Below are 22,810 nucleotides of genomic sequence, written 5' to 3'. Positions count from 1 at the left end.
GCAAGAGTGTTAATCAAGAGTCTGCTTTTGATGCTTTTTGACTTATAGCAAAGACAGAATAGGAACAATACAGCTTTAAAGTTATTAAGAAATATTCCACTCTTCTTCCATATATCTTTGTAAGCAACCTTTCCCTACTATGGCAAATATAAAAACAAAGAGAAACCACCTTCAACTCAAAACATCTCTGAGTTGATCTTTTCTTCATTACTACTTGTTCACCGTTTCCTGCATCAGGAACAGATGAAGAAAGGCCACATTAACTAACATCCATTTTCTTGCCACCATGAGCAATGCACTGAAACCATAGGCCCCTATCCACAACAAGGCCCCACAGACCTTTCCATGGTTTCCCATACCACTTCACATGCCCTAGTTCAGTCCAATGAGAGCACATTGTAGCCTGTATGCCACATCTTTCCAATTCACTCTAGCCGGTGCTTAACTTTTATCTCCCTGCATGTTTAGACCCCGATTGCTTAAAATATTTTTCATACCATACTTCCATCTCCAGTTTGGTCTCTCCCTTCTCCTTTTTCTCTCTACTTCAGACACATATATCCTCTCTCTCAACCTCTCCTCACTCATTCTCTCCATATGTCCAAACTATTTCAGCTTTCTTAACCACACTCTTCTTGTTACAACAGCCTCACATCCACACAACATTGACGGGACTACTATATCTTCAAAAATACCCATTTTCACCCTCCCAGATAATAGTCTCTCTTTGCTCCAAGAACCCTCACCTCCTCACCCACCCTATGACTCATTTTTGCTTCTATGGTTCCATTCATACAATGACCATTTCCAGAGGTATGTCAAACACTTCACTTCCTAATTTTATCCATTCAAACCCACACCACAACCAAACTGTCCCTCTGCCCTGCAAAACCTAATAACATTGCTTTTTTTTATATTTACTATCAACTTCTTCCGTTAACAAACTCTCCCAAACTCAGTCACTCACTTCTGCAGTTTCTCACTCAAATCTGCTACCAGGCCCCCCTCACACCCTGTAGACTGCATACTTGCCCCTCCCTCCAAGACTCATGCATTTACTTCCCTCATCATCCAGTCCATAAAAAAACTATACAGCCATGTTGACATCACACACTCCTTCTGCAGACCCACCTTCATTAAACCCTCTCACTCTCCTTCTAATTCAAATTCACTGCATCCAGTAGCTTTCTTCCCACAACTTATATTCATAAGACCTTCCACAAGGAATCTCTATCAAACCTATCATATGCTTCTGTTTTTCGTAAAGAATTTCTCAAACAAATTTCTTAAAGCAAAAAATTGATCCACACATCCTTTACCAACCCTCAATATACTCATAATACCTTCCACAAGGAATCTCTTATCAACCCTATCAAATGCTTTCTCCAGATCCATACATGCCACATACAAATCCTATTTCTCTAAGAATTTCTCGCACAAATTTCTTACAGCAAACACCTGATCCACACATCTTTTACCACCCCTCAAATCACACTTTTCCTCTCCAGTCTAATGCTCTGTCATGCCTCTACTCTCTCAATCTGCACTCTTCCATACAACATACCAGGTACACTCAAACTCATACCTATGTATTTCAAACACTCACCTTTGTCCCCTTACCTTTATACAATGGCACTATACATGCATTCTGCCAATCCTCAGGCACCTCATCTGATCTATGCATACAGTGGAAATCCTAACTAACCAATTAGCAACACAGTCTCTCTCTCTCTCTCTCTCTCTAAATTCAACTGCAATCCCATCCACTCAAGTCACCTTGCTACTTTCATCTTATGTAAGAATATCACCACCTCCTCTCTCTTTACTAAGTCACTTTCCATGACTTTCTCAGTTTACATACGTTTCTGATCCAAACACCTTACATCGGCTATCCTATCATCAAACACATTCAAGAATCTTTCAAAATAATTACAAAAATAATTACTCCATCTCCTCCTGACCTTATCACTACTTGTTGCCACTTCCCCATTTACCCCTTTCACTGATGTCCCCATTTGTACTGTTGTTTTTCTCCTTCCAAAACATTTTACTCTCCCTGAAGTTAACTGATTATCACTCACTACAACTCTCATCTGCCCTGTTTTTGTGCGCTACCTCGCACACACGAGGGGGGAGGGGGATGTTATTCCATGTGTGGCGAGGTGGCGATGGGAATAAATAAAGGCAGACAGTATGAATTATGTACATGTGTGTATATGTATATGTCTGTGTGTGTATGTATATGTGTACATTGAGATGTATAGGTATGTATATTTGCATGTGTGGACATGTATGTATATACATGTGTATGGGGGTGGGTTGGGCCATTTTTTTTTTGTCTGTTTCCTTGCGCTACCTCGCAAACGCGGGAGACAGCGACAAACCAAAATATCATAATAATAACTAAATCTTCTTCTTGACCTCCTGCCACTTCCTCTTCTATATATCCAAAACATGTGCACTCTTTTCCTCTAAATACTGCAAATACACCTTTCTTTTCTCTCTCACTAGCAACTTTATTTTTCATCCCACCACTCACTAACCATTCTCACCTGCCCACCTTCCATCTTTTGCATGTCACACACTCCTCATGCACATGCCAGCAATGCTTCCCTATATATCTCCCATATCTCACCCAGTTCCCTTGCTTCATTTACTTTCTTCACCTTTGGCCATTGCACCCCCAATTTCTCCTGGTATTCCTTCACACACTCCTCTTTTCCAAGCTCACTTATTTTCACCACCCTCTTCTCACTCATACCGTTTCCTCTTTTCCGAAAACCCCTACAAATCTTCCTCCACCAGGTAATGATCAAACATTCCACCACCTGCCCATCTCAACATATTCACATCTAAAAGTCTCTCTTTTGCACACCTATCAATTAGATGGTAATCTGATAATGCACCCTGATTATCTTTCCTCACCTGCATATACTTATGTATGTCCCTCATTTAAAACCATACACTCCAAATCACCAGTCCTCTTTCAGCACATAACGCCACAAACTATTCACCATTCCAACTCACCTCAATACCCCATGTAACACAATTACATATATCCTCAACTGCCACATTAATAGTTCTTGTTTTTGAATAGTCCATCACTACTACCCTATCTCAAGTATCAAAACTGCTGACACACTGACTCAGCTGCTCCCAAAACACTGGCTCTCATCACCCTCCTTCTCATGGCCAGGTGCATAAGCACTAATAATTCACTCACATCTTGTAATCCACATTCATTTCTTCCCACGTCGGTCTGCAGCTCACTTCCTTGCACTCTTTCACACACACACACACCCACAAATTATGCTTTTTCAGTATTGTTACTTCTTCCTTAACTCTAGCCCTTACACCAAACCCAGGCTTCACCCCTAAGATATTACAAAACTATTCTTCACTTTTACCCTTGACCTTTGTTTTACTCACAGCCAAAAGATCTAGGTGCCTTTCCTCATATATACTACCTATCTCTCCTTTCTTCTCATCTTGGTTACTTCCACATATATTTAGACCAACTAAGCTAAGACTCTGAGGGAGATAAGCACTCTTCGCTTGGCTCCTTCTGTTCCACCTTTTAGAAAATGGAAGAAAAGAAGTGGAGTAGGGGGTTCCAGCCCCAGATCCTTTCATATTTAGTTGCATTTTTCAACACAGGGAATACAGAGGTAGAACTCTTTCTCCCAAGGATACTCAAAACTTTAGTCCAAGAATTTACATGTTTACCAATCAAATGTAACATAGGCTACTCAGCGATTAATCACCGAATCATCTCGTTTTCAAAGTTAGATTTTTTGTTTTTCACAGACACAGCAATTAAATCTCCTTACAACAAATTGATTGCATTCTTTCTTGCCTTTATTTTCCCATAACTGATCAATGAAATACTTCTTTTCTTTCTTTCATACTATTCGCCATTTCCCGCCTCAGCGAGGTAGCGTTAAGAACAGAGGACTGGGCCTCTGAGGAAACATCCTCACCCGGCCCCCTTCTCTGTTCCTTCCTTTGGAAAATTAAAAAAAAATGAGAGGGGAAGACTTCCAGCCCCTGCTCCCTTCCCTTTTAGTCGCCTTCTACGACACGCAGGGAATACATGGGAAGTATTCTTTCTCCCCTATCCCCAGGGATAGGGGAGAAATACTATCATGCATTTAAATCTATGAGGTTTTGTTACTATAATCTTAGGATCCAGATTTTTTGAAAGTGGTTGTAGCATGTGTTTCACAATGATGAGAAATGCTGAAGCTACATTTCTACATCATCAAATAAAGAAAATTCTAAGTCTTGCAGAATGAGATCATATCTCCCTTCCAGTGCAAACAAACAAGGCCACTATCCTCTTCCTGCGACTCACCTTTCTCATCTATACTTTTTAAACTTTTCTTTTAATTTCATGATGAGGTCTGCAATCCCTGTTCCTTCACTTAGCTTGTTTCACTCATCCACCACTCTACTGCAAAGGAGGTACTCCTTCAGACCTTTTTCAGACATACTTCTACTAATCTAGTTTCATTGTGTGCTCTAGTTGATCGGATCATACCTGTTTCAAAAAACAGCTTAAAATCAACACTATCAAATAAATTCAGAAACCTAGAAGTTATGATTATATCCTTCCCCTTTCTTTCCTTTTCTCAAATGGTTAAGTCTGTAGATTTGCCCCTTATTTCTGGCACAGTCTTTTCTGTCTGCTGTTACATTTTCTCAAATGGAATGGCCATAATTGTGATGCATATGCTAATTGAGGTCTTTTTTCTTTCTTTTTCATATTTGTTTGCCATTTCCCACATCAGCAAGGTAGTGCCAGGAACAAAGTATAGGCCTCATTCACTTGCATCCATTCTCTAGCTTTCATGTGTAATGTACTGAAATCCACAGTCCATATCCACAACCAGGCCTTCGGATCTTTCCATGGACTGCTTCACATAGCCCGGTTCAGTCCGCCAATAGCGTGATGCCCCCTTATACCACACTGCTCCAATTCACTGTATCATGTGAATGCCTTTCACCCTCCTATATGTATATGTTAGGCCCTGACCACTCAAAATATTTTCCACTCCATTTTTCCATCTCCAGGGTGGTCTCCCCTTTCTCCTTTTTCCCTCCATTTCTGACAGACATATCCTCTTTGTCAACTTCTCTTTACTCATTCTTATCATATATTCAAACAACTTTTACAACCCACTTCAGCTCTCTCAATCATGCTACATCTCTCTATTACTCTTTTATAACTTACTTAGTTAAACCACCTCACACTACATATTGGCCTCAAACATTTCAATGCCAACACATCCACCCTTCACAGATTCTCATCTAGAGCCCATGCCTTAAGTCCATACAACAACATCGAGACTAAGATACCTTTAAACATATCCATTTTTGCCCTCCCAGGAAATGACCTCTCTTTCCACACACGTTCCCTAATGCTCTCACAACCTTGACCCCCTCAACCACTGAGGAACACACTTCCATTTCTACAGTTCCATTCATTCCCGTAACCCTTCCAGGTATCTAAAATGCTCTACTTCTTCCAAAATTTTTTCCGCTCAAACTCACCCCAACTAACCTGTACCTCTGTCCTGCTAAATTTAATAACCATGCTTTTGTTCATTTCAAGCTAGAAGTTTCAGTTTTCTAAATTGTTTCTTACATTTTTCATATGTATATATATGTATGTGTGTGTGTGTGTGTATATGTGTGTATGTATGTGTATGTGTGTGTATGTGTATATATATATATATATATATATATTATCCCTGGGGATAGGGGTGAAAGAATACTTCCCACGCATTCCTTGCGTGTCGTAGAAAGCGATTAGAGGGGACGGGAGCGGGGGGCCAGAAATCCTCCCCTCCTTGTATTTTTTTTTTTTAACTTTCTAAAATGGGAAACAGAAGAAGGAGTCACGCGGAGAGTGCTCATCCTCCTCGAAGGCTCAGACTGGGGTGCCTAAATGTGTGTGGATGTAACCAAGATGTGAAATAAGGAGAGATAGGTAGTATGTTTGAGGAAAGGAACCTGGATGTTTTGGCTCTGAGTGAAACGAAGCTCAAGGGTAAAGGGGAAGAGTGGTTTGGGAATGTCTTGGGAGTAAAGTCAGGGGTTAGTGAGAGGACAAGAGCAAGGGAAGGAGTAGCAGTACTCCTGAAACAGGAGTTGTGGGAGTATGTGATAGAGTGTAAGAAAGTAAATTCTCGATTAATATGGGTAAAACTGAAAGTTGATGGAGAGAGATGGGTGATTATTGGTGCATATGCACCTGGGCATGAGAAGAAAGATCATGAGAGGTAAGTGTTTTGGGAGCAGCTGAATGAGTGTGTTAGTGGTTTTGATGCATGAGACCAGGTTATAGTGATGGGTGATTTGAATGCAAAGGTGAGTAATGTGGCAGTTGAGGGAATAATTGGTATACATGGGGTGTTCAGTGTTGTAAATGGAAATGGTGAGGAGCTTGTAGATTTATGTGCTGAAAAAGGACTGATGATTGGGAATACCTGGTTTAAAAAGCGAGATATACATAAGTATACTTATGTAAGTAGGAGAGATGGCCAGAGAGCGCTATTGGATTACGTGTTAATTGACAGGCGCGCGAAAGAGAGACTTTTGGATGTTAATGTGCTGAGAGGAGCAACTGGAGGGATGTCTGATCATTATCTTGTGGAGGCTAAGGTGAAGATTGGTATGGGTTTTCAGAAAAGAAGAGTGAATGTTGGGGTGAAGAGGGTGGTGAGAGTAAGTGAGCTTGGGAAGGAGACTTGTGTGAGGAAGTACCAGGAGAGACTGAGTACAAAATGGAAAAAGGTGAGAACAATGGAAGTAAGGGGAGTGGGGGAGGAATGGGATGTATTTAGGGAATCAGTGATGGATTGCGCAAAAGATGCTTGTGGCATGAGAAGAGTGGGAGGTGGGTTGATTAGAAAGGGTAGTGAGTGGTGGGATGAAGAAGTAAGAGTATTAGTGAAGAGAAGAGAGAGGCATTTGGACGATTTTTGCAGGGAAAAAATGCAATTGAGTGGGAGATGTATAAAAGAAAGAGACAGGAGGTCAAGAGAAAGGTGCAAGAGGTGAAAAAAAGGGCAAATGAGAGTTGGGGTGAGAGAATAGCATTAAATTTTAGGGAGAATAAAAAGATGTTCTGGAAGGAGGTAAATAAAGTGCGTAAGACAAGGGAGCAAATGGGAACTTCAGTGAAGGGTGCAAATGGGGAGGTGATAACAAGCAGTGGTGATGTGAGAAGGAGATGGAGTGAGTATTTTGAAGGTTTGTTGAATGTGTTTGATGATAGAGTGGCAGATATAGGGTGTTTCGGTCGAGGTGGTGTGCAAAGTGAGAGGGTTAGGGAAAATGATTTGGTAAACAGAGAAGAGGTAGTAAAAGCTTTGCGAAAGATGAAAGCCGATAAGGCAGCAGGTTTGGATGGTATTGCAGTGGAATTTATCAAAAAAGGGGGTGACTGTATTGTTGACTGGTTGGTAAGGTTATTTAATGTATGTATGACTCATGGTGAGGTGCCTGAGGATTGGCGGAATGCGTGCATAGTGCCATTGTACAAAGACAAAGGGGATAAGAGTGAGTGCTCAAATTACAGAGGTATAAGTTTGTTGAGTATTCCTGGTAAATTATATGGGAGGGTATTGATTGAGAGGGTGAAGGCATGTACAGAGCATCAGATTGGGGAAGAGCAGTGTGGTTTCAGAAGTGGTAGAGGATGTGTGGATCAGGTGTTTGCTTTGAGGAATGTATGTGAGAAATACTTAGAAAAGCAAATGGATTTGTATGTAGCATTTATGGATCTGCATATGATAGAGTTGATAGAGATGCTCTGTGGAAGGTATTAAGAATATATGGTGTGGGAGGCAAGTTGTTAGAAGCAGTGAAAAGTTTTTATCGAGGATGTAAGGCATGTGTACGTGTAGGAAGAAAGGAAAGTGATTGGTTCTCAGTGAATGTAGGTTTGCGGCAGGGGTGTGTGATGTCTCCATGGTTGTTTAATTTGTTTATGGATGGGGTTGTTAGGGAGGTGAATGCAAGAGTTTTGGAAAGAGGAGCAAGTATGAAGTCTGTTGGGGATGAGAGAGCTTGGGAAGTGAGTCAGTTGTTGTTCGCTGATTATAAAGCGCTGGTGGCTGATTCATGTGAGAAACCACAGAAGCTGGTGACTGAGTTAGGTAAAGTGTGTGAAAGAAGAAAGTTAAGAGTAAATGTGAGTAAGAGCAAGGTTATTAGGTACAGTAGGGTTGAGGGTCAAGTCAACTGGGAGGTGAGTTTGAATGGAGAAAAACTGGAGGAAGTGAAGTGTTTTAGATATCTGGGAGTGGATCTGGCAGCAGATGGAACCATGGAAGCGGAAGTGGATCATAGGGTAGGGGAGGGGGCGAAAATTCTGGGAGCCTTGAAGAATGTGTGGAAGTCTCGGAAAGCAAAAATGGGTATGTTTGAAGGAATAGTGGTTCCAACAATGTTGTATGGTTGCGAGGCGTGGGCTATGGATAGAGTTGTGCGCAGGAGGATGGATGTGCTGGAAATGAGATGTTTGAGGACAATGTGTGGTGTGAGGTGGTTTGATCGAGTAAGTAACGTAAGGGTAAGAGAGATGTGTGGAAATAAAAAGAGCGTGGTTGAGAGAGCAGAAGAGGGTGTTTTGAAATGGTTTGGGCACATGGAGAGAATGAGTGAGGAAAGATTGACCAAGAGGATATATGTGTCGGAGGTGGAGGGAACGAGGAGAAGAGGGAGACCAAATTGGAGGTGGAAAGATGGAGTGAAAAGATTTTGTGTGATCGGGGCCTGAACATGCAGGAGGGTGAAAGGAGGGCAAGGAATAGAGTGAATTGGAGCGATGTGGTATACCGGGGTTGACGTGCTGTCAGTGGATTGAATCAAGGCATGTGAAGCGTCTGGGGTAAACCATGGAAAGCTGTGTAGGTATGTATATTTGCGTGTGTGGACGTATGTATATACATGTGTATGGGGGTGGGTTGGGCCATTTCTTTCGTCTGTTTCCTTGTGCTACCTCGCAAACGCGGGAGACAGCGACAAAGCAAAAAAAAAAAAAAAAAATGCTTTTGTTTCCACACTCTCTCAAATTCAGTCAATAACTTCAGCAGTGTCACACTTGAATTTGCTAGCAGTGATGTGTCATCAGCAAACAGCAACTGACACACTTCCTAGGCCCCCTCACCGTCTAAATAATAAATACTCAGTACTCTCTTCAAGACCCTTCCATTTACCTCCCTCATCATCCCATCCAAAAAACAAATTAAACACCCATAATGACATCGCACACCATCTAGAACCACTCATCCTCCTCTCTACCTACTCACACACACACACACCCTACATTCTTGATGAAAACTTTTCATTGTTTCAGGTAGCTATCCTCCCACACCATATATTTGCAAGACCTTTCACATGGCAAAACTATCAACCCTATCGTACAATCATCTAGTCCACAAATGCCATATACAAATGGTTCTCTTTCTCTAAGTTTTATTTTCATACTATTCGCCATTTCCTGCATTAGCGAGGTAGCGTTGAGAACAGAGGACTGAGCCTTTGAGGGAATATCCTCACTTGGCCCCCTTCTCTGTTCCTTCTTTTGAAAAATTAAAAATGACAGGGGAGGATTTCCAGCCCCTCACTCACTTCCCTTTTAGTCGCCTTCTAAGACACGCAGGGAATATGGGGGAAGTATTCTTTCTCCCCTATCCCCAGGGATTGTATTTCTCATAAACATTCTTTAAAGCACACACCTCATCCACACACCCCTCAACACTCCTGAAACCACATTATTTCTCTTCAGTCTGATGCTCTGCATATGCCTTCAACCTCTCAGTCACCACTCTCCCATATACCTTACTAGGTACAATCAACAAACCTATATCTCTGTATCTCTCTCTTATATATCTTATCAGTTACAATCAACAAACAAATGCCTCTGTAGTTCAATTACTCACTTATCTCCCCCTTGCTTAATTTAGTTATAAGATGAAAATATTTCTCTGAACATATGATTCAAGCAAACAAAGGAATTCTAGACTGAAGACCACATGTCTATTCTTTTTCAAATCTAATATGATGTTGTGGTGATAATGAGGATACTATGCCAACCTATGCAGAATACTATATCACCCTTTAAGTCTCTTTTCACATAAAGATTTCCACTGTCTCCAGGAAGATGATGGAAATAATTCAGACATTTTACAGATTGTGCCATTTTCCTTACTTTGCTGCATTTGGATGGGTTGAATTTCACTATGTATCTAAATAAAACTGGAGCCTGTCTTGGCCTCTTTGTAGGTTGCTGCAACTCCAAATACTCTCTATTTCTTATAAGAGATTAGCTTCATGAAAAAACACAGAATGCCATGATTCAAGTTTTGGCATGTCACTTACATAGTCAGAAATAACTGCAATACCATGACAACCACAGTGAACCATTAGTTACTTTTACCTAGTTTGAAAGGGCACCTCTGATGTGTCCTTTGTTTTCCTTCAGCTGGGTATTTTTCAAACCAGCAAAGGTAATTGTCTGTTATACATACATACCTGGATATCTTGTTTTATTATCAAATTTCTGTATAGAACATTCTCAGATACCTTCTTATAATTAACTAAAAAGATACACTCCATCAATTTATTTTTCATCGAGGCTTGCACTTACTTTATATCAATCCACAGATGACGATATAATAACTTATTCCTGTCAATCAGATTTATCTTTCCCTTTAGCGGTTCTTCTTTCGCAATAACTCATCCATTTGCACTCAGAGTATCTTTCATTATTTCTTCTCAGCAACTGAAAGACTGTGCTTGTCGATAAAACTAGCCTATAATTTTAATTTTCTCTTGGTTCGTTTCTCATTGTATCCTCTAGTTGACTGGTTCCTCATTATTCAAAGGAATGACCCTTACTACTTTTCAATAAAAGCAACTCAAATTGTGAACTAGAAAGTTGTAATCATGCCCCATCCAACAAAGTCCTTTCTTTTTGTGTGCACAAGTCTATGGCAGGTAAACTTTATTCACAGCTCAGTTTTTTACTCCATACAGATATTCTATAGCCTACCACTATGCCTAATCAAGTATACCTATTAATTTCCTACAGACAGACAAAAAATGACCTCATTCAATCACATCCACTCTCTTGCTGTCATGTATAATGCACCAAAGACTGCCCCCTAATCCAAAACCAGGCCCCACAGATCTCTCTGTGGTTCCCCCACCTGCTTCATAATCCCTGATTCAGCCCACTCTCAGCACATCATCTTCTGAGATATCCCTTGCATGCCTCACATCCTCCTTCATGAGCTCCTCAGGCCCCCAAACCTTCTTAAGTACAGAAACCAATTTGTCAATGCATACTTTAATTTGGGTCTAATAAACAGTGAATATTTCTCAGAACATTTCTTTGTCAGTACAACTGAAGACAATTTTAACAATTATGTCTGGCCTTCATTCACTGTCCCAAAATCATCATCATTTGGCTGGATTGAATTTCATCACTCCTGTAACTGACTGATTCTTGAGCCTAAGTATCTCAGGGCATTGTCTCCATTTCTCTCTTCATAAATTCATTATTATCCAGAAACAGTAGAGTATTACATCAGTTCTTCAGGCAAATAATTTACAACAATCAGAAAATGCAGCGCCCTCAAGACTGAGTAATCACACCACTGGTTACTTTTAACAAGAGCAAATAGGTACCTATGATATTTCCTCTATGCTTTTTTGCAAAAATAATTTTCTATGTATGGAGGGATCCCTCTCACTGATCTAGTTCTTTCATAGCCTTCACTGACAAAGTGTCAAACATCTGACAGTCCAAAAACACTTAGTCTGCTAATTTTTTTTCTTGTAGGCTAGTGTTCAATCTATCAAAGAACTTCATTAGATTTTAAATGAACAACGTCACCCCTCTAGGACACTGCTTCTTCTCAATTATTAGTTCATCCTCTGCAAGTATTCATTCATAAGTATTCTGATCATCTCTTTCTGAAGTTTACAGACCATGGATATTAATGGTAATGGCATATATTTTAGCATGTTTTCTTTCTTGCTTTTCATAAAATAAGAATAATATTTGCTCTCTTCCTCTCCAAAGTTAACTGTACAGATGATCCATGGCTCTACTTGAAATATGACCCAAATTCTTAAAAGAAAAGTGTGCACTGTGTACCTGCAATTTCATGGTCATCATTTACAGGAAACTAAAATCTTGAAGTGTAACAAAAATGATAAAATGGGAATTGAAAAGCCTTTACCATTAAAAAGGAATCAGTACTTCCACCAAGCCACATGATGATAAGCTGTTACATTTTCAAGCTGTCACTTCAAGCCTCTCCTGGATGCTATGCACTCCTATACACATTTCTTGAAACAATTAATGTTGAAAATTCCATCAAAATTAATCTTTTAATTCAACTTCAGTGGCACTTTTACCTACAGCTGAAGTTGCCCACATTTTTTTTGTCCCCAAAAATATTAGATTTATAGACAAAAGCAAAACATTCTTTGGTTATATCTTTGGATAGAAGTGCAATTCAAATTTTGGTGGGAGTCTGTCTGAGGTCAAAGCAAAGGTAAACCATGATAACAGAGGCAAGAGGAAGAGGATGCATAAGGGACTAACCTTGCTGATCTGGCTGTACACCCGACCTCCACATGAAGGCTAAAAGAACATGGAAACACTCAACACCAATACTGGGATCACAGAGCACACTCAAGGGGGAGTCTGGGCAAGTCAGCTAACTGCTTTTGGGGTGTTTATCATTTGCATGCAACCAGACAGTTTTAAAATTTAAAAAGACAACAAGGGAACTTCATAACAAGGGAATCTAATTCAGTATACAAAATTATCAACTGCTTGTATGAAAAATCAATATCCCCCTTGACTCTGCCCCAATTAAAGAAGGCCACTACAGAGTTGCAAAATAGTTCATCTGCACAGATGAGACCAGTTAATCCTAAGAGAGCAAAGAGTCGATAAGTAAGGCATAACTAGACACCAGCACAGCCTATTTACTGTATATATCACATTCAAAACTGTTCATATGGGGAGGGAGGGATGTAGATTTCTGCACAGTGTGAACAGAATAAACTAAATATCTTTCATAAATTACATCATTATACTAATTGATAATGTAAACAGATGCTTCATTAGAATAAGTGATAAGAATCTATGGTGGAAATCTGACAAAATCCTAATAGTTTTATAGACTGTAATTTTCTTGTGTTACTATAGTAACTAATGAATTACATACATTGCATTCTTTCCCTCCCTCCACCCAAAGTCTGCCCTGGGAGACCATGGCTCGACACAAAGACAGCCCAAAGCTTTACAAAAAACTGTTCAAGGCTTATAATGAAATTCACAGACAATCATACCTACAAAGATCCCACATCATAATAAAGCTTCAGTATTTTGCATTAGTATGCATTAGTTCTGAAAGATCATATCAACAAAATACTTAGTATATCTACAGATCTTCATAAGTGGAATCTTGTGCATATGAAAAAGAAAGCATTAACCACATACATCTAATCATCCACCAAAGTAAGTCTATAACTAGTTATCACTATCTACATTTAATGAAGTTCAGTTTAGTCAGCACTTTATCTTACAGCTTGTCTTTCTCAAGTCTTAATCTTCACAAACTGCTATGCTTTGCTGCTTCTTATATTTGAGTAAATGTGAAACTGTACAAACAATAGAAAATTGAGTAACTGAAAAATAAGCCTTGAACGGATTTTGCAATTTATGTTACCGAGCCTGAGTGTGCACAATCTCTTACATTTTTCATCCTCAGCATACAAGACCTTCAGAATTCTGGCTGTGTAAGTCTGGTGTTCTACAAGGCTCCCACTTTCCCTCAAAACTTTCTTAATATCCTGTCTGAAGTTCATGAAAACTTGCTTTCCTATCTCTACCTGGATTTGAGCCTTAGTGTCTCTTCTTTTCTAGAGAGAATCAAGTGTAACAATCTTCTGTATCTTACCATATTCAATATTCGACAAGTGACTTGCATAACCCTCATATCCTGCCTAAGCCTTACGTAAGCTAACTGTTACCCTCATTTTCCTATCTGAGCCCCATGTAATCTCCAGCAACTTTTTCATCATCTTCTTATTCATTACTCTATTTAAATATCATTATCCCACTAGTGCTTCTGGCAATCACCCTTATGTAACCAGATATTCCTTAATTTCCATGACTAAAACAATGCTCATGCATCCACCATCCTGAGGCTCATAAAGATACACAATATCCTACCTGATCCTTTTGTTAGGTTCCAAAGCCTGCCTGCAATTTGTATTACCTTCAGTATCCTACATAAAACTCAAGCAGCTTTCTTCATATCTTATCTGAGCTTCAATGAATTATCATCATATTACCTGAACCTCAAACTAGTATTATCTAAACATTTACTTTACTCATAAAGCATTTTGCTATATGTTACTGTGCATTTATATAACTTTATCCTACTTAGCCCTTATATAAACCTAATCATCTCATATGTACCTCAATAACTTTCATATCTTACTACAGCATCATAAGAACTTATATCCAGACCTTTACAGCTTATATGAGCCTCAAGGATCCTACAACAACAACTGGTATTCCTTCAAATTCAGGATTTTCACATAATCAAGAACCTGAATTCATTCACGTTACTGCATCCTACTTTTAAATCTACTACATGTGAGCCAAGAACACTATTAACTTAGCAATGTGAGCCAAAAGTACTATTCACTTAGCAGTTTACCACACACTTAAGTTTGCAGGTTAGACGTAGCTAGCTAACTCGTGCTGTAAAAGGAAATTTACTTTAGCAGACATACTTAGGTATTTAATACTTGAGAGACATAAGCACATTTACCATGTAAGATAATGTTAGGCTGAGAAGTGAGAGAGAACACAACTAACAGTGTACACATAACCATGGCTCAAAAGATAATTCTAACCACAATGCTTTCAAGTTAAATGCAAAACCACCCTTCTGGGCTGAAAAAGAGTCAAGCTAGAACTTTAAATATTCAGTTGTGTTAAAGTGGCTTTAGCATCCATTCAAGTTTTATGAAAGATTTAAGTATTAGAGCAAGATAAAGGTAATATCTATAAATGCACCAGCTTATAAAAGGTCCTAATGTCTGTTGCACCTTAGCAAAGTCTATGATCTAAAGTCTTTGCTTAAATCAAAAAAATTTTAATAATTTTTTGAGTTGACTCAATACAAAACCTTGTAGCTTTTTAATAAAGATATGGAAAATTGCATAGGTTATATTTCATAGCTCTCCCTGAAATGTCCAAGCACCCATCCTCCGTACTCTCTTCCCATAATTACAATACCAGTCTCTATACTCAATAAGGAGCTTTATCATTCAGTGTAAGCATAGTTCATGAAATACATGAGAGCTGAAAGCCAATTTCTATTTTCTGCAATGAGTAGCTGTTACTTTATGGGTAAGTACATACAGCTATGCAGAGGCTAATGGTGCTTGACATTGGAAAGATGACCTTTTTTTCATCAAAGCCAGCTTATCATTCTATCCCCAGTATGTTACAAATACAGGTAACTTAAAATCCAACAGCCTGTAATAATGATAATGATAGTAATAATAATAATAATAATAATAATAATAATAATAATAATAATAATAGTTAAAATACTGTATAATATGAATAACACATAATGATAGTAATAATAAGCCTTCCACAATAATCTGGTACAAGTTATCATCTTTTTTTTAAGTTGATACTGTCCTTCCTCAACAGCCTCTAATCAATTATAAAGCAGGTTAAAAATCAAATTAAAAATCTTGATAGATGGCTGGAGCTAAACTTAGCTTAAGTTTTTACTAAGGGAAACCTCGACTCTCGGTTATAGGTATTAAGTGCGCCATGGAAGTTTTTACAAGGGGGTACCTTTACTCTCGGTTATAGGCACTAAGTGCGCTATGGGACTGTACAATCTGTCTAAAGAAAGAGAACATGAACTTTGTTGCAATACTGTAAAATTTTGAAAAAAGAAATGAAGTAATAACCAAACATTTTAATCAAGGCATTTGAGTAAGTGATTAACTAATTATTATCTTTCATGATTAACTAATTATTATCTTTTCACCGTGTGGAGTGAAGCGTTGCCGAGTGAGAAGGTGGAATTAATCTTGGGTCTACTGACAATAATAACCAACTCACAGCAAGCTACACTTAAAATGCACTGTAGCCTTCCTTTTCACTGAGAAGGCAACTTAAAGTATGAAAATGAATGTGAAGGAATGCATTCTTGCTTACTAAAATCATAGTGAATCATTAACCATAACTTGTTCAAAACTACTCTAAATACACATAAAATACATAAGTAGTACTGTATACTGTAGTCAGCATTATCTCTCACGCCCAGTAAGTAGGCATCCTAAAGTTCCTCTAGATACAATAGCCACTGTGTTTCACTCCACAGTACTCTGAACAATGTACACTTCACACAGGTAAGGCAAAACATATTTACCGATATCTCAAGTTCGTTGTTGAGGTCCGGCTCATCCTCGCTGAAGACTGCGGAAGCCAGGGTAGAAGAAGCTCAGTACACTCCAACAACACTCCCGTACACTTTAATCTTTTAGCGTACTTAAGTAATAAGTCTAATCATCTATCAAACTTAGAAAATAAAAACAAGCATTTGTAAATTACAAATACAAGTGATTATTAATTGTTTGGAAAAATTCACACTTCTAAACTACTTAATGCATTCTTGTGAATCAAAATAAGTTTTGAGACTGATGTAATTAATACACTGTATATTTAGAGTTACACAATGGCTTCAGAGCCATACTCAGGAAACACACTGAAGCAAAGGGATAATCTCACGAGTCAGTACTATGAAACTATACGCTGAATATGTTCAATGTTGCTCTTGTGCTTAGTTTACACCCAATATAATCCTAAACACTTGCTACAGAAGCGTTCATATATTCATGAGTGGAAGCAATTGGAACAACATGACTATAAACGAAAGGCGCCTAGCTTTGGAGTCTCGACTCATGAATTATAGCTTAACTAAAGTGCATTTCTAGAGTACAGTCCTTGGAGTTATATAATGGTGTAAGTTGTAGTTAAAGTGAGCTCCTACTGACACATGGGCTTAAGCTGGCTAATAAGTTCCTCCTTGGTCCATTCCTTCTTGTCTGCCCAGAGGGAGATGCTGGAGGCCATAACCAGCTTGTTGTCATCTGGGTAGGGAACGTTCAGGTAGTGCACCAGCACGATGTCCGGGTTCTGCGGCATAACGTGCATAGTTACTTATCTTCCTTGCCAGCAGCTGACGCTCACCCACACTTCACTACCTCACAAGTCATCTATAAGATTTGTTTGCGAAGTTTCATATATCATTGGGAAGACGTCGTACAACTGCAAGTAGCTACATTGAATATTATGTAATAAACTGTACTTAATCATATGACAAAAATCATGAAAAAATTCCTGTAAAGTAGTTGTGGTAGTACTGGACCATAAAACATCACCAATAATAGGAGAAACAAAATCACACTGAATACACATATTTTTCTCACAAAACAAAGACTGAGCTATAATAATGAGAGATATATGTCAATGTTCCAGCTCTAAGGGTGTGGCTGTTCAGAACCAAGCTAAGTCCTTGGTAGGGATAGTTGTGGCCAAGGGCCATGAGGAACACTTACCTGCAAAAGCCAGTAACACCGTCGATGGAAGGTTGGCAGGATGGCTGAGTGAACGTAGCAACCATAAATGCACTGAAAAAAAAATAATAATATATATATATATATATATATATATATATATATATATATATATATATATATATATTTTCTTTCTTTCATACTATTCGCCATTTCCCGCATTAGCGAGGTAGCGTTGAGAACAGAGGACTGGGCCATTGAGGGAATATCCTCACCTGGGCCCCTTCTCTGTTCCCTCTTTTGGAAAATTAAAAAAAAAAGTGAGAGGGGAGGATTTCCAGCCCCCCGCTCCCTCCCCTTTTAGTCGCCTTCTACGACACGCAGGGAATACGTGGGAAGTATTCTTTCTCCCCTATCCCCAGGGATATATATATATACATATATATATATATATATCTTTCTTTCTTTCTTTCTTTCCTACTATTCACCATTCTTTTTTTGCTTTGTCGCTGTCTCCCGCGTTTGCGAGGTAGCGCAAGGAAACAGATGAAAGAAATGGCCCAACCCACCCCCATACACATGTATATACATACACGTCCACACACGCATATATACATACCTACACAGCTTTCCATGGTTTACCCCAGACGCTTCATATGCCCTGATTCAATCCACTGACAGCACGTCAACCCCGGTATACCACATCGATCCAATTCACTCTATTCCTTGCCCTCCTTTCACCCTCCTGCATGTTCAGGCCCCGATCACTCAAAATCTTTTTCACTCCATCTTTCCACCTCCAATTTGGTCTCCCACTTCTCCTCGTTCCCTCCATCCCAACACATATATCCTCTTGGTCAATCTTTCCTTACTCATTCTGTCCATGTGCCCAAAACATTTCAAAACACCCTATTCCGCTCTCTCAACCATGCTCTTTTTATTTCCACACCTCTCTTACCCTTACGTTACTTACTCGATCAAACCACCTCACACCACACATTGTCCTCAAACATCCCATTTCCAGCACATCCATCCTCCTGCGCACAACTCTATCCATAGCCCACGCCTTGCAACCATACAACATTGTTGGAACCACTATTCCTTCAAACATACCCATTTTTGCTTTCCGAGATAATGTTCTCGACTTCCACACATTCTTCAAGGCTACCAGAATTTTCGCCCCTCCCCCACCCTACGATCCACTTCCACTTCTATGGTTCCATCCGCTGCCAGATCCACTCCCATATATATATATATATATATATATATATATATATATATATATTTTTTTTTTTTTATACTTTGTCGCTGTCTCCCACGTTTGCGAGGTAGCGCAAGGAAACAGACGAAAGAAATGGCCCAACCCCCCCCCATACACATGTATATACATACGTCCACACACGCAAATATACATACCTACACAGCTTTCCATGGTTTACCCCAGACGCTTCACATGCCTTGATTCAATCCACTGACAGCACGTCAGCCCCGGTATACCACATCGCTCCAATTCACTCTATTCCTTGCCCTCCTTTCACCCTCCTGCATGTTCAGGCCCCGATCACACAAAATCTTTTTCACTCCATCTTTCCACCTCCAATTTGGTCTCCCTCTTCTCCTTGTTCCCTCCACCTCCGACACATATATCCTCTTGGTCAATCTTTCCTCACTCATCCTCTCCATGTGCCCAAACCACTTCAAAACACCCTCTTCTGCTCTCTCAACCACGCTCTTTTTATCTCCACACATCTCTGTTACTCTTACGTTACTCACTCGATCAAACCACCTCACACCACACATTGTCCTCGAACATCTCATTTCCAGCACATCCATCCTCCTGCGCACAACTCTATCCATAGCCCACGCCTTGCAACCATACAACATTGTTGGAACCACTATTCCTTCAAACATACCCATTTTTGCTTTCCGAGATAATGTTCTCGACTTCCACACATTCTTCAAGGCCCCCAGAATTTTCGCCCCCTCCCCCACCCTATGATCCACTTCCGCTTCCATGGTTCCATCCGCTGCCAGATCCACTCCCAGATATCTAAAACACTTCACTTCCTCCAGTTTTTCTCCATTCAAACTCACCTCCCAACTGACTTGACCGTCAACCCTACTGTACCTAATAACCTTGCTCTTATTCACATTTACTCTTAACTTTCTTCTTCCACACACTTTACCAAACTCAGTCACCAGCTTCTGCAATTTCACACATGAAGCAGCCACCAGCGCTGTGTCATCAGCGAACAACAACTGACTCACTTCCCAAGCTCTCTCATCCCCAACAGACTTCATACTTGCCCCTCTTTCCAAAACTCTTGCATTTACCTCCCTAACAACCCCATCCATAAACAAATTAAACAACCATGGAGACATCACACACCCCTGCCGCAAACCTACATTCACTGAGAACCAATCACTTTCCTCTCTTCCTACACGTACACATGCCTTACATCCTCGATAAAAACTTTTCACTGCTTCTAACAACTTTCCTCCCACACCATATATTCTTAATACCTTCCACAGTGCATCTCTATCAACTCTATCATATGCCTTCTCCAGATCCATAAATGCTACATACAAATCCATTTGCTTTTCTAAGTATTTCTCACATACATTCTTCAAAGCAAACACCTGATCCACACATCCTCTACCACTTCTGAAACCACACTGCTCTTCCCCAATCTGATGCTCTGTACATGCCTTCACCCTCTCAATCAATACCCTCCCATATAATTTACCAGGAATACTCAACAAACTTATACCTCTGTAATTTGAGCACTCACTCTTATCCCCTTTGCCTTTATACAATGGCACTATGCACGCATTCCGCCAATCCTCAGGCACCTCACCATGAGTCATACATACATTAAATAACCTTACCAACCAGTCAACAATACAGTCACCCCCTTTTTTAATAAATTCCACTGCAATATATATTGCCTCGATAGACTGGCAGATATAGGGTGTTTTGGTCGAGGTGCTGTGCAAAGTGAGAGGGTTAGGGAAAATGATTTGGTAAATAGAGAAGAGGTAGTAAAAGCTTTACGGAAGATGAAAGCCGGCAAGGCAGCAGGTTTGGATGGTATTGCAGTGGAATTTATCAAAAAAGTGGGTGACTGTATTGTTGACTGGTTGGTAAGGTTATTTAATGTATGTATGATTCATGGTGAGGTGCCTGAGGATTGGCGGAATGCTTGCATAGTGCCATTGTAAAAAGGCAAAGGGGATAACAGTGAGTGCTCATATTACAGAGGTATAAGTTTGTTGAGTATTCCTGGTAAATTATATGGGAGGGTGTTGATTGAGAGGGTGAAGGCATGTACAGAGCATCAGATTGGGGAAGAGCAGTGTGGTTTCAGAAGTGGTAGAGGATGTGTGGATCAGGTGTTTGCTTTGAAGAATGTATTTGAGAAATACTTAGAAAAACAAATGGATTTGTATGTAGCATTTATGGATCTGAGAAGGCATATGATAGAGTTGATAGAGATGCTCTGTGGAAAGTCTTAAGAATATATGGTGTGGGAGGCAAGTTCTTAGAAGCAGTGAAAAGTTTTTATCGAGGATGTAAGGCATGTGTACGTGTAGGAAGAGAGGAAAGTGATTGGTTCTCAGTGAATGTAGGTTTGCGGCAGGGTGTGTGATGTCTCCATGGTTGTTTAATTTGTTTATTGATGGGGTTGTTAGGGAGGTAAATGCAAGAGTTTTGGAAAGAGGGGTAAGTATGCAGTCTGTTGGGGATGAGAGAGCTTGGGAAGTGAGTCAGTTTTTGTTCGCTGATGATACAGCGCTGGTGGCTGATTCATGTAAGAAAGTGCAGAAACTGGTGACTGAGTTTGGTAAAGTGTGTGAAAGAAGAAAGTTAAGAGTAAATGTGAATAAGAGCAAGGTTATTAGGCACAGTAGGGTTGACGGTCAAGTCAATTGGGAGGTAAGTTTGAATGGAGAAAAATTGGAGGAAGTAAAGTGTTTTAGATATCTGGGAGTGGATCTGGCAGCGGATGGAACCATGGAAGCTGAAGTGAATCATAGGGTGGGGGAGGGGGCGAAAATTCTGGGAGCCATGAAGAATGTTTGGAAGTCGAGAACATTATCTCGGAAAGCAAAAATGGGTATGTTTGAAGGAATAGTGGTTCCAACAATGTTGTATGGTTGCGAGGCCTGGGCTATGGATAGAGTTGTGCGCAGGAGGGTGGATGTGCTGGAAATGAGACGTTTGAGGACAATATGTGGTGTGAGGTGGTTTGATCGAGTAAGTAATGTACGGGTAAGAGAGATGTGTGGAAATAAAAAGAGTGTGGTTGAGAGAGCAGAAGAGGGTGTTTTGAAATGGTTTGGTCACATGGAGAGAATGAGTGAGGAAAGATTGACCAAGAGGATATATGTGTCAGAGGTGGAGGGAACGAGGAGAAGTGGGAGACCAAATTGGAGGTGGAAAGATGGAGTGAAAAAGATTTTGAGTGATCAGGCCCTGAACATACAGGAGGGTGAAAGGCGTGCAAGGAATGGAGTGAATTGGAATGATGTGGTATACCGGGGTCAACGTGCTGTCAATGGATTGAACCAGGGCATGTGAAGCGTCTGGGGTAAACCATGGAAAGTGTGTGAAGCCTGGATGTGGAAAGGGAGCTGTGGTTTCGGTGCATTATTACATGACAGCTAGAGACTGAGTGTGAACGAATGGGGCCTTTGGTCTTTTCCTAGCGCTACCTCGCACACATGATGGGGGAGGGGGTTGTTATTCCATGCGTGGCGAGGTGGCGATGGGAACAAATAAAGGCAAACAGTATGAATTATGTACATGTGTATATATGTATATGTCTGTGTGTGTATATATGTGTACATTGAGATGTATAGGTATGTATATTTGCGTGTGTGGATGTGTATGTATATACATGTGTATGTGGGCGGGTTGGGCCATTCTTTCGTCTGTTTCCTTGCGCTACCTTGCTAACACGGGAGACAGCGACAAAGCAAAATAATAATAAAAATATATATATATTTTTATTATATATATTATATATGTACCCAATAACCTTGCTCTTATTCACATTTACTCCCAATTTTCCTCCTTCACACACTTTACCAAACCCAGTCACCAGCCCCTGCAGCCTCTCACATGAACCAGCCACCAGCGCTGCATCATCAGCAA

The 22,810-nt window shown here is 40.0% G+C and overlaps 1 protein-coding gene across 7 annotated transcripts in view; it reads right to left on the bottom strand.

Moving 5' to 3' along the window:
* Camta (Calmodulin-binding transcription activator) overlaps positions 1–22,810 on the bottom strand; it is a 1,164,029-nt gene that overhangs the window by 398,927 nt on the left and 742,292 nt on the right. For 6 of the 7 annotated variants that reach the window (XM_071671358.1, XM_071671359.1, XM_071671353.1 and 3 more), the window contains 4 exons: positions 17,695–17,766; positions 17,131–17,272; positions 16,506–16,552; positions 12,629–12,667 (listed from right to left, as the gene is read on the bottom strand). In XM_071671358.1, the coding sequence (XP_071527459.1) occupies positions 12,629–12,667; positions 16,506–16,552; positions 17,131–17,272; positions 17,695–17,766 (300 nt within the window). The remainder of the gene's footprint in view (positions 1–12,628; positions 12,668–16,505; positions 16,553–17,130; positions 17,273–17,694; positions 17,767–22,810) is intronic. The other variant, XM_071671355.1, reaches the window with a different exon arrangement.

This window comes from Panulirus ornatus, chromosome 16, assembly GCF_036320965.1.
Source record: "Panulirus ornatus isolate Po-2019 chromosome 16, ASM3632096v1, whole genome shotgun sequence".
NCBI lineage: Eukaryota > Metazoa > Arthropoda > Malacostraca > Decapoda > Palinuridae > Panulirus > Panulirus ornatus.
Note: the sequence above shows the minus strand (reverse complement) of the source record. Positions and strands in the feature narration are given on the sequence as shown.